The sequence below is a fragment of the Aquarana catesbeiana genome, linkage group LG04 (assembly GCF_042186555.1).
Source record: "Aquarana catesbeiana isolate 2022-GZ linkage group LG04, ASM4218655v1, whole genome shotgun sequence".
In the NCBI taxonomy this organism is placed as follows: domain Eukaryota; kingdom Metazoa; phylum Chordata; class Amphibia; order Anura; family Ranidae; genus Aquarana; species Aquarana catesbeiana.
Genome location: NC_133327.1, coordinates 525,512,803 through 525,524,998, shown reverse-complemented (window position 1 = coordinate 525,524,998; position 12,196 = coordinate 525,512,803). Strand labels below are relative to the sequence as shown.

At 47.2% G+C, this 12,196-nt stretch overlaps 1 protein-coding gene across 2 annotated transcripts in view; it reads right to left on the bottom strand.

Moving 5' to 3' along the window:
• Positions 1-12,196, bottom strand: part of STXBP5 (syntaxin binding protein 5) — a 723,304-nt gene that overhangs the window by 57,547 nt on the left and 653,561 nt on the right. For both annotated transcript variants that reach the window (XM_073627823.1, XM_073627824.1), the window contains one exon: positions 6,190-6,559. In XM_073627823.1, the coding sequence (XP_073483924.1) occupies positions 6,190-6,559 (370 nt within the window). The remainder of the gene's footprint in view (positions 1-6,189; positions 6,560-12,196) is intronic.

The following is a 12,196-nucleotide window of genomic DNA, read 5'->3' as shown; positions in this document are numbered from 1 at the left end:
ATTAAATGTATTTATTCACTTTTTTTTCTCTGCAAGGAGAGAGATACGATGTATCTCGCTCGTCCATTCACAGAGAAAGAAAACACAGAGGCGGGCTTCACAATGACTGATCACTGTGATAGCCAATCAGAGGCCATCACAGTGATCAGGTGACCTGGAATTTTGAGCTCCGATCGTTAGTATTGTGAGACCCTGGTCTCTGTGCTGGGAGAACGCCATCCTATTCTCCCAGTTGAGGATAGGAAATGTGCACATAACAAAAATAAGCTTGAAAACAATGGCAAGAGAAAAAAAATGGGATTTTTGTACTTACCGTAAAAATCCCTTTCTCTGAAGTTGATTGACGGACACAGCACTTTAGTCTTGATCTTTGGGTTATATCGCCACCTTTAGGAGAGGACTAGGCAGAACACAACAAAACAAGCATAGTACCACCCAGGGGGTGGTCCTACTGGCTATAACCCCTCACACTGCTCCCAGCAGCTCAGTTCATCAAAAAGCAGTACAAACATAAAAAGGAGGGGTGGGTGCTGTGTCCATCAATGAACTTCAGAGAAAGGGATTTTACGGTAATTACAAAAATCCCATTTTCTCTTTCGTTCATTGATGGACACAGCACTTTAGTCTTGACCTTAGGGACATCCCCAAGCAGTTCCAAAAATGAGGGGTGGGAACACAGAGAAAAATAAACTTCACCCACAACAAAAAGAACTCCCCATCAGAGGAGCCGCAACCTCAGACAGCCGCCTGCAAAACCTTGCGGCCGAAGCATGCATATGAAGATGCGCCCACATCGACTTGATGCTGGAAAGCCCAGGAAGCACCAATAGCCCTGGTGGAATGCGCCGTGACGGGAAAGGGAGGCGCCCGCCCTCTTATGGCATAAGCCTGAACAATCTGTCTGATCCACCGAGAAATGGTGGCCGACGAGACCGCCAGGCCCTTCTTCGGACCAGCCACCGAGGCAAACAGAGTCCGACCTACGGAAAAGGAGCCATAGCAGACATATACACCCGCAGAGCCCGGACCACATCCAAAGAATGTAAAGAGACTTCCTTGGGATGCGACGGCCGAGGACATAAGGACAGAAGCACAATGTCCTCATTTAGATGAAAGGCCGAAACAACCTTCCGAAGAAAAAAGGGCTGCGGACGCAGCACCGCCTTATCCTTGTGGATGATCAAATAAGGAGACTTGCATGACAAGGCCGCCAACTCAGAAACCCGCCTTGCAAATGTAATAGCCACTAGAAAGACTTCCTTCCGAGAGAGCGTCAATAAAGGGATCTCCCTAATGTTTAACGGTGGTTTCTGAAGTACCGAGAGCACCAGATTCAGATCCCACGGGGGCAGCGGCGAACGTACCGGAGGAGCCACATGCCGAACCCCCTGAACAAACGTAGGCACCAATGAGTGAGTTGCCAAGGGTCGCTGAAAAAAGACAGCCAAAGCTGATATTTGCCCCTTAATGGTGCTTAAATGCAAGCTTCTGACTCCTCGCTGCAGAAATAGCAGGATCCTGGAAACCGAATATGAATGCGGATGCCACCCCACCTCCTCACACAGGGAGATGTAGGCCTTCCAGGTGCGATGATAAATCTTCCTGGAAGAAGACTTTCGCACCCTTAGCATAGTGGAAATTACCGAAGCAGACAGCCCTCGATCCCTCAGCACCTGGCTTTCAACAGCCATGACGGTAAAGCAGGGTGGAGAAACGGACCTTGAGACAGAAGGTCCTCCTGCACCGGCAGCTGCCAAGGAACATCCGCCACAATTCGTACTAAGTCGGCGTACCAAGGACGTCAAGGCCAGTTTGGGGCAATCAGAATCACCGGAATCTCCACTTTGTGCAGCAGACGAGGGAGGAGCCTGAGAGGGGGAAAGGCATAAATTAGCCGATAATGCCCCCATGGGGCCAAAAACACGTCTGACACGTCCGCCCAGGGATCCTTTGACCTGGCCCCAAACCTCCTGCACCTTCCGATTGAGCCGAGAGACCAGGAGATCCACATCCGGCATGCCCCACCGTAGGCAAATGAGCTGAAACACTTCCGGATGCAGTGACCATTCCCCCTGGTCCAACAACTGAGGTAGTCCGTCGGCCAGTTTTCTACGCCCGGAATGTACATGGCTGACAGAGCCAGCACGTGCTGCTCTGCCCACTGTAGGAAGTAGGAGACCTCCAGCGCCGGCGCTGAGCTCCTTGTCCCACCCTGATGATTAACATATGCCACCGCCGTGGCGTGGTCCGACTGGATCCTGGCCGGATGACCCTGCAGCCTCTGCAACCATGTGGAGAGGCACCGCCTGATCGCCCGCAGCTCCAGCACATTGATCGGCAAGCAGGATTCTTCCTGCGACCAGCGACCCTTGGCCGACTGGATATCCCAAACACCCCCCAGCCGGTCAGGCTGGCGTCCATCGTGATCACCGTCCAAGAGGAAGGAATGATTTCCCAGACCAAAGGGCCGGGGACCTCAGCCACCAGAGAAGCGAAGCCCTGGCTAGCTAGCTCACCCGGATTTGACAATCCAGGGATGTTGGAGACTTGTCCCATTTGGACAGGATTTCTTTCTGCAAGACCCGAGCGTGGAATTGAGCATATGGTACCGCCTTAAAAGTGGCTACCATGAGGCCCAGAACCCGCATGCAAAAACGCAGCAGCGACCACCTGTAGGACATCAGTAACCGTACCGCAGATTGGTGTGTCTGCAGCTTGCTTGAAGGAAGAAAGACTCTCACCTTTGAGGAGTCCAGACTCAACCCCAAGTATACCAGGCGCTGGGTCGGCAAGCAACACCGACTTCTGGAGATTCAACACAAAGCCAAACTCCTGAAAAGTCTGTATGGTGGTCGCCACATCCTCCCTTAGCTCTGAGGCAGAAGCTGCTCTCAGGAGGAGGTCATCCAGGTAACCCACGATTTAGATCCCTCGTTGTCTCAGCAACGCCAGAATCGGAGCCAGCACCTTGGTGAAGACCCTTGGTGCCGAAGCTAAGCCAAAGGGAAGAGCTACAAATTGGTAGTGCTCATCCCTGACCGCAAATCGCAGGAACCTCTGGTGTCTGCCGCATATGGTGACATGCAAGTATGCGTCCTTGATGTCCAAAGACGCCAGGACATCCCCCTGATGAAGTGCAGCGGCCACAGAACCAACCGATTCCATCCCGAACCTCCGCACCTTCACAAAACAATTGAGGGCCTTGAGATCCAGGACCGGACGGATCCCTTCCTTCTTCGTGATTACAAACAGATTGGAGTAGAATCCCTGAAACCTTTCCGATGTTGGTACAGGCACTATCACCCCACGCAATAGTAAGTCCTGTACTGCACCAAACAGGGCCTTCCAACGAGCCGGAAGAAGATGAAGGTTGGAGGGAAAAAAACCTGTCTGGCAGACAAGAAAGAAACTATCTTGTAGCCTGACAAAACCAGCTCACAGACCTACTGGAGAAGTCCACCGGTCTGCAAACTCCCGAAGGCGACCCCCCCACCTGAGAGTCGGGCGGGGGCGAACCTTCATGCAGAAGCTGATTTGTTCGCAGGCTTGTTTGGCTTGCTATACCAGGGACGCTTTTGTCCCTCAGCAGGCACCTTGTCGGACTGGGAACTCTTACCCGCCGACATAGGCGGACGAAAAAGCCGCTTCTTAGCAGAAAAAGAGGGCCCCTGCCTATGGCGTGGCTCCTTACCCTTTCTGGACTGTGGGAGCAAAGTACTCTTTCCCCCAGTAACATTTTTAATAATGTCATCCAGCGAGGCGCCAAGCAGCCTCCCACCTTGGAAGGGCAACGCCGCCAGCGCTTTCTTAGATGTCTGGTCCGCAGACCAATACTTGAGCCAAATCAGCTGATGCAGCACTACTGCTGATACCGAGACTCTAGAAAGCAAAGGGGCCGTATCCAGGGCCGCATCACAAATATACTTAAGGCCGTGCACAGACTGGTCTGCCAGTTCCACACAGACTGGGGAAACCTGCTCCTTCCCCAACTCGCGGTGCAACAACTTAGCCCATTCAGTAAGTGTTTGTGACACCAGAGCCTTGGCTAACACCGGCCGAAGCGCCGACCCCACCACTGTAAATATGGACCGGGCAACCTCCTCGGCCCTTCTGTCGGCAGGGTCCTTGAAAGAGGGGGACCCTTCCACCGGAATCGCGGTCACCTTATTTAACCTAGATACCGGGGGTCAACGACCAGAGATGTCCACTTATTCAGAAAACTCTTCTCAAAGGGATAACGCACCGCCATTCACCTCGGGACTGAAAAGGCATGCTGCGGGCGTTCCCACTCCTAAATAAACTTATCAAAATAAGTTAGGTAGGGAAACACCTGAATCAGAGCTTTCCCCGGAAGACGGGGGGAGGGGGTGTTTTTTACCCACCTTGCGCCCGCACGCAGCTTCCACCCTGGAAACATATGATTCCAAGACCGTCAACAGAGCGTCCATGGTCACCGCAGGTGCAGGGGAACGGGTTGCTATCACAGGGGTGTCTGGGGAAGAAGCGCCAGCATCCGACGCCATGTCTGACCCACTCTACCCTGTCACCCAGGACTTAAGGCAAGAGAAAAAAAATGCCCACCCTCCTAGCTGCCACAGACTGAGGGGCCCTCCGCAGGACTCACCACCCTGACCAAGGCATTGTGCTGTGCAGCTGTCCGTTCTCCCCTCTGCTGGTGTCCAACCCACGAGGTGTTCTGTGTCAGTTCCGCACTGTTCCTGGCTTAAACAGCCACTCGGCGCTAGAGAACTAACAGACACTGTCCCTCATGGCTACAAGAAAATGGCCGCCGGCCGCCTCAGACAAAAATGCGCAAAAACGCCGGGAAAATGGCCACGGCTATAGGAAAATAATGGCCGCGGTTCCCGCGGTGACCATTCCCCCTGCATGGCGGCAAATGAAGGTAACAAACGAGGCGAACAAATGAGGTGACCAAACGAGACGACCAAACGAGGCGACCAAACGAGGCGACCAAACGAAGGGAACAAACAAGTGACAGCACAACACCCTGCCAGGACCCAGAGACCGCCGGAGGACCCCCGGGCCAGGTAAGTGCACCGCACCCCCTACGCCCAGCCACGCAGCGCCCCCTTTGGATGGGGAGGAGGGAAAGAGGCAGGGAGATAGAGACCCCCTAAATGACCCCCCAGAGTGCCCAGCTGCTCCATCCTGCCTAAACAGGTGGAACCATACTCGCCCCTCCTGCAGGGACTGCTGGACGCACTCCACAGACAGACCCATCTCCCGCATAGTATGGACTGGCTGTTGGCCATGGCAACACTGACTCAGACAGCAGTAGCCCGGTCATATGTGTGCCCCGGAGCATATAGCTCACCGGCCGCCCCAGACCAGAATGGGGCCTATCGCGGCTGACCCAGCGCAGAGCTAATGTCTGCACGCGCTCGATGGCCAGGCTGGGGAGACTACCAGGATCTATATTATCCTGCCTGTCTCCCAGCCCGGCTGTTGATTGTAGATCACAGGAAGAAAAAACAAAAACAGCAAAAAATTTTCAAAGACCACTGGTCCCCACAGGAGCCAGGTCCTTCTAGACTAGGCAGAAAAAAAACTGAGCTGCTGGGAGCAGTGTGGGGGGTTATAGCCAGTAGGACCGCCCCCCCTTTTTTGTTGTGTTCTGCCTAGTCCTCTCCTAAAGGAGGTGATATAACCCTAAGGTCAAGACTAAAGTGCTGTGTCCGTCAATGAACAAAAGAGAAAGCCATGATATACTTGATATTTTAGAACTGCTGTAAAAAAATAAAATTAAAAAAAAGTAGTTTAGCGCCACTTTAAACATGTTGCACTTGACATACCATTTAAGCCTGAAGGTTGAATTGTTCATCTGCTAGCCTAAAGCTTTAATTTTCTCAATGAAGCCTCCAGCCTGCATGTGACTACTAAGGCAAAGTGATCACATAATTGATAACCAGATTCCCCATCAGTGTGGACCCAAGCTGTCCAGAATTGGGAGCCAACAGCAGCATGAAGAGTCATCTGGTGGCTTATACACAGGAGAGGTTAATGAGTATTTCAAGTATGGGGATTCATGCTGGAGAACGTTTATATAAAGATTTTGAAGGTGTTAAAGCTTCTTGTTAATTATAAAATACATATAAATAGAACTGTTGCCTACTACTAGCCTATATGTTAATCCCGCTACATAGAAATGTTAAGGTTGGTTTCCCTTACCTAAAAGTCATAATGTGTCCATTGGCACAGAAACATGCAAGGCAGGTACTATTACTCAGTGACACTATATCTCCACGGAGGATAAAAGAAGTCTCTGTTATGTTGTGTTTATAAATGCAGTTCTGGGAGGGCAGTGAGATCACTTTTGCCTGCTTTTCAGAACATATCACTGCATATTGGTTTTCAATGATTTCCTGAGACGAGGAGGGCGACACTGAAACTGGCCTCCGTTTTTTCAATCGCTCCTTATCATCCTTATCTTCAGGTGCATTGGGTTCCCTCCAAGGTTCATATGCTGGTGGAATTATAACTCCTTGAGAATCCAAAACTGCCATTCTTAAGATTGCGCCCTTTAGCCTCAGTATTGTTCCTGCAAAGAAAAAAAAAAAAAAAAAGAAGATGCCACTGAACTTCAACAATATCAAACAAGTTGCTCATGCCACAGATTTCATTCTAACACAGTTCTAAATTAGGAAAATACAAGTTAGTCACTAGATCAGCATGATCACCAGACAACGCTTTGTAAAGCACTGACCACAACAAATATGCAGATCAGATTGACTTCTTGTATGATATTCCAAGATCAGGCACTAACAAAGTTATGAAGCCAGAGACTGTTTGGAAAATAGCATTTTCAGAAGTGGTGAGCTATGGTAGTCTATAAAATCAAAAGTGTTTCAAAATGTGGACAAAAAAAAAAAAAAAATACTTTGATGAACTGAACTTTGTGCCTAGAAAGAGGTAAATGGACAAGTCTTCTACGGATTGGTCTTCCCGCATCTGATCATTTCCCCATGAGCAACTTACAAACCATGTTCTGCACTGTGTCTGTGTGGAGGTGTCTGCCTTAATGGGGCAGAACTTTGCATACCTAGATGATCAGTGAGAAGCACAGTAGCATCATCACCAAGTTTACCTACAAATCTCCTCAGTCAGACAGCAGTGCCTTCGATCGCACACCTAGGGTTACCACCTCATCCTTTTAAACTCAAACACATATTACACAGGTTCTGTGGCTGATTAAGGTGGTAATTAAACTCACTCAGTTATCTGCATTCAGTTAGCCTCAGAACCTGTGTAATTCATGTGTGTTTGGGTTTAAAGGGATGAGGGGGCAACCCTACTCACACTGGAGCATACAACCATGAGGTTATAGGCACAAGGCATGCCTAGGCACACTGACATGCCAGAAAATACACTATTTGCAGGAGATATTCCAGACAAAATGTTACATTTTTTCGGGGTGCTATTTGTGCACAATATTTTTAGATGTTCCGTATAACATGTACCAGGCATACCAAAGTATATCAGCTATCATGGAGACAATGCTCTCCCTGCTCCTGAGGACGTCCAAACAAATGAAACAGGTCAGACAGAACTTACAATGTGAGGTCAACATACTTGTGGTGGCCACATGCACTTTATTAGGGAGTTTGCAACGGTGATGTGATCCTTTAGTGAGCGTTATAAGTTTTAATAAAGAAACTTTTTACAATGGAGTTTCCCTCCCTTTCTGGAAGGAAGAAGTGAACGCAGGTCAGCCTGTGGAGTTTTTATAATCAGTGTTATAGGACCATCTTACTTAAAAGTAGATTTTTTTTTATTATATATATTATATATATTCTGCTGAGTGTGTTAATCACTGTGGGTGTATGGAAGCCTAGGGAACTTAGAAATCACTGAAAAGTGATAACACCTGGCTGCACTTTGGTTGAACTAAACGGACATGTGTCTTTTTTCAGCCCAAGTGTAACTACCTTGTGGAAACTGATTTGAATTATCATTTTTGGGTGGATGGTCTGTTTTGCACTTTATATGAACATTATTACAAAAGTTCATAAAAGTGAATGTCGACTAATGTTTGTATGAATCTTTTGCGCTACCACCACTGAAAATACATCCAGTGAAGACAACCAAAAACCTATACCAAAAAAAGTGTTGCCGCTAAACACTATGTGTTCCCACATCCAGACGAAGTGCATTGGGGAGGCGCTAGTGAGGTCACAAACAAACCCGGAAGTACATGTTTGCAACGCTGTATGAGAGGTAATGTCGATAATCAGTCTTACATGTTCCAACTGCTAGATTCAATGGCCGTACTTCATACTCCTACTACAAGACCTCTCCGCAGCCTATGATACCATCAACCACTCGCTCCTTTTCAATAAACTTCACTCCCTTGGCCTTCAAGATTCTGCTCTCATGGTTTTCCTCCTACCTATCACATCGCTACTTCAGTGTTTTCTACTACTGTCTCCTCCTCTCCATTTCCTCTTTCTGTAGGGGTCCCCCAAGGCTCTATTCTTGGACCCTTTTTCTCTATCTACACCTCCCTTGGTCATGTAATAACCTCCTATGGCTTCCAATACCATCTCTACGCTGATGACACCCAAATCTATCTCTCTACTCCTCACCTCACTCCTTCAGTCTCCTCTCACATTACTAACTTGACATATTAGCATGGATGTCGCACCACGTCCTTAAACTGAAGCTCTCTAAAACCGAGCTGATGATATTCTCCTCTGCCCGTGCCCACCTTCATGACTTTTCCATCAAGATCAATAATGCAACCATCAATCCCTCCCCTCATGCCAGGGTACTAGGTGTAATCAAACTCTGACGTGTCCTTTCAGCCCCAAATCCAATCGTCGTCAAAAGCGTGTAGACTTTACCTCCGCAACACCTGTAAAATTTGCCCCTTTTTAACTAATGAAACCACCAAGCTACTTATTTACTCCCTTGTTATCTCTCGCTTTGACTATTGTAACACCCTTCTCATAGGCCTACCTTGGAGAGCCATAGGCCATCCCCTCTTCAGTCTATCATGAATGCTGCTGCCAGAGTAATCTACCTTACCAACCACTCAGTCTGCCACCCCTCTCTGCCAATCCCTACATTGGCTTCCGATCACCCAGCAAATTAGATTCAAATACTAACAACAACATACAAAGCCATTCACAACTCCAGCCCGAGCTACATTACCAATCTTGTCTCCACATATCACCCAGTCTTCTCCGGTCCTCCCAAGACCTTCTACTCTCAAGCTCCCTCATCTCCTCCTCCTATACTCGTCTCCAGGACTTTTTCAGAGCCTCTCCCATCCCCTGGAACTCTCTACCTCAAGTTGTTCGGCTTTCTCCTACTCTGGCTGCCTTAGGCGGTCCTTGAAAACTCATCTCTTTAGGGAAGCCTATCACACCAACTAAGGTTTTATTACTTCAATCAGCTCATCGCCCCCAGTTACAACCCTTTGTACCACTTGCCCCACCCTATTAGATTGTAAGCTTCTATGAGCAGGGCCCCTTTAATCCTCTTGTTTTATTGCACTGTAACTGTACTATCTGCTTTTGATATTGTAAAGTGCTGAGTAAACTATTGGCGCTTTATAAATCCTGTATAATAATAATAATGATGAGTGGTTTTACTGAAGTGCACAGCTTTATAGTGTACCAGCATTGTGAGTTGATTTTTGGCCAATTTTAAATAAAAAGTGATTGTTTAGTATTGTGTTAAATTTTACTTTAATTATGACATTCACTGTACTGTTCATTTAAGCACAAGAGACTCCATTTTGTTCTCACTGTTGAAATGTGTTCTGTAACCGTCACCTAACACACAGACACTTCTACTAAATGCTATCTACTCCCACCTCCCTTCTAAAATTTTTACTTTTGCAATTGTTCTATTCGCTAGTTTTTAATAATATATTTCTATTTGTTAGTTTTTAATAACATCTCACACCACCCCTTTCTTATCTATGTACAAAATAACATGTAATAATACATTTTCACTGAACGGACATTTTAAGCACAGTGATGGAGTCCTGTGAATCTGTTCCTGCAGCTGCGGTATTAACTTTGTTTTAGAGTCCCAATCAGAAATCAGTCATATCAGCTTGGCGAGTCATATCAGGAGTTTAGCAGAGTCTCCAGAAGGAACCACGCTTCGATCGAGATCATCGGAAAATGCAGACCTCAAATGCCGGCTAGGTAAGCTGCCCTTAAGCTTGCTATATTTCTGCCTTTTCCTATGTATCCTGTCGGTTCTCAAGGAAACCAGACCACTCTCAGACCTTTCTGGTTGGGTAACGTGAGTGTGTGAATGTGTATGTGTCCCCCTTCACAGGTTGGACTGTGTGTGGATAGGGAAAATCCTCTGCAGTTCCCTGCCTTGACTCCTTGTGGGAGACCTGGGTCAGAGGCGCATGGTAGGGTCTGATAAAACTCACAGAAGAGAAGAGACGAGGAGGGTCTCTTAATGAGTGTTTTGTCTATTGTCATAAACCCCTTCTATCCACGTAGATAAGTGGAGACTATTCTTGTAAATCTGCAGATTTGCTGTACTATTTGTTTTAGACGCAAGGGGGTATAGGCACAAGTAGAGAAGACTGGCCAGTCATTATGGGCATTAAATTAATTAAGGGAATGAAGGGAGAGAGGCCTTCAGAAAATGTCCAGCGCAAGATGAGTGCTAGAGAATATATGAACCGAAGGTACGGTTCCACCTATACTGAGCCCCTAGATAAATGGGTAGAATGGACAAAGGGAACAGCTAAACCTTTAAAATCTGAAGGGACTTTTGATTTACAAGTATGGCAAACTTTTCTGCACGATTATGGCCCACTACTGTGCAGTGAAGGAATGTGGAGAATAGCTTGCACATGGGAGACAGAAGCTAAAGTAGCAAATCAAACTGGCTTGACGGAGATGTTTAATAAAAGTACTGCCCAAATTTACTACGTTTGGCCAGAAGACTCTGTAGAGGAGGACCCCCCAACCTTATGTGGCTGCCAGTTTGGCTTTATGGGGTCCACGCACAAAAGGAAAAGAATTAGATTACATGGAACACACAAAAGATGAGCTATGCAATATAGTAGAGAGCAGAGGTTTGACAGCCCCATATCAACCTACAAAGAGGATTTTGGCTCGTATCCTAGAAACAGATGATTGGCATAAATCAAAAGGCACATATGCAAAACTAGATTTCTCTGAACTTAAGACTTTGGCCAGAGAAAGAGAGATAGAGTCTGAACTTCCAGAGCAAACCATGATTTCCATATTGTGGCAGCAAGATGAAGAGAGAAAGAAGGGAAATGCCAGACCTTCTGCCCCTGGCACAGAGCAATCTGTTGCAGTTTATCCTGTCAGAACCCAATTAGTTTTTGAGGGTAATGCTGTTGACAGCAAGTCCCAAATTAAATGGCATGTACCTTTTAGTCCCCAAGATATGAGAGCCATTGTAGAGGGATTGGGAGATCCTAGAAAGAATCCAGCTGGGTTTGCAAACAAATTTAGGGCTGCACAGGAAGCATATGAGGCTTCTGCTACTGACATTTACCAGCTTCTTATTAAAGCAGTGGGAAGCAACATGTCTAGCTATATACTTAAAGAATGTGGTGTAGACTTCAAAAATCTAGGTAAGATGGTTAGTGGACGGGAGGTTTGTGAGAAATTGAAGGAAAAATTGCCCCAAATATATGGACAAACCAGACATGCTGAATTTATGAATGCTAAGCAAGGGAAAGAGGAAGCAGCAGAGGCTTATTGGAGGCGGTTAAGCGATATGGCTGAGGAAGCAGGCATTAAAATAGAAGAAGAGAAGGCAGGAGAAACTGCAAGTCCATCTACACCAGTATTGATGGTTTAATACCCCAGTTGAAAGAAAAGTTGTTCACAGCAAGGCCTGAGGCAGGCAATATGTCTATTCAAGACGTCCTGCCTATCCTGTTATCCATAGAAAACAGGATTAACCAAAAAGATAGCAAACCCAAGGTTATGTACAAGGGGAAGCAGAGAGGAAGAGCAAGAAGCAAAGGCAATTTCAGAAATCATGGCAATCGGGGACCAATTATATGCTACAATTGTGATGGGGAAGGACACATAACCAAATTCTGCCATCTTCCTGACCATAGACTGGAAAAGAGCTTAGAGGCACCTCATGCTGATCCCAGTTCTCTGCCAAAAGCAGTGGATCAGGCATAGGAAAATGGCATGCCAGTATCAATCAT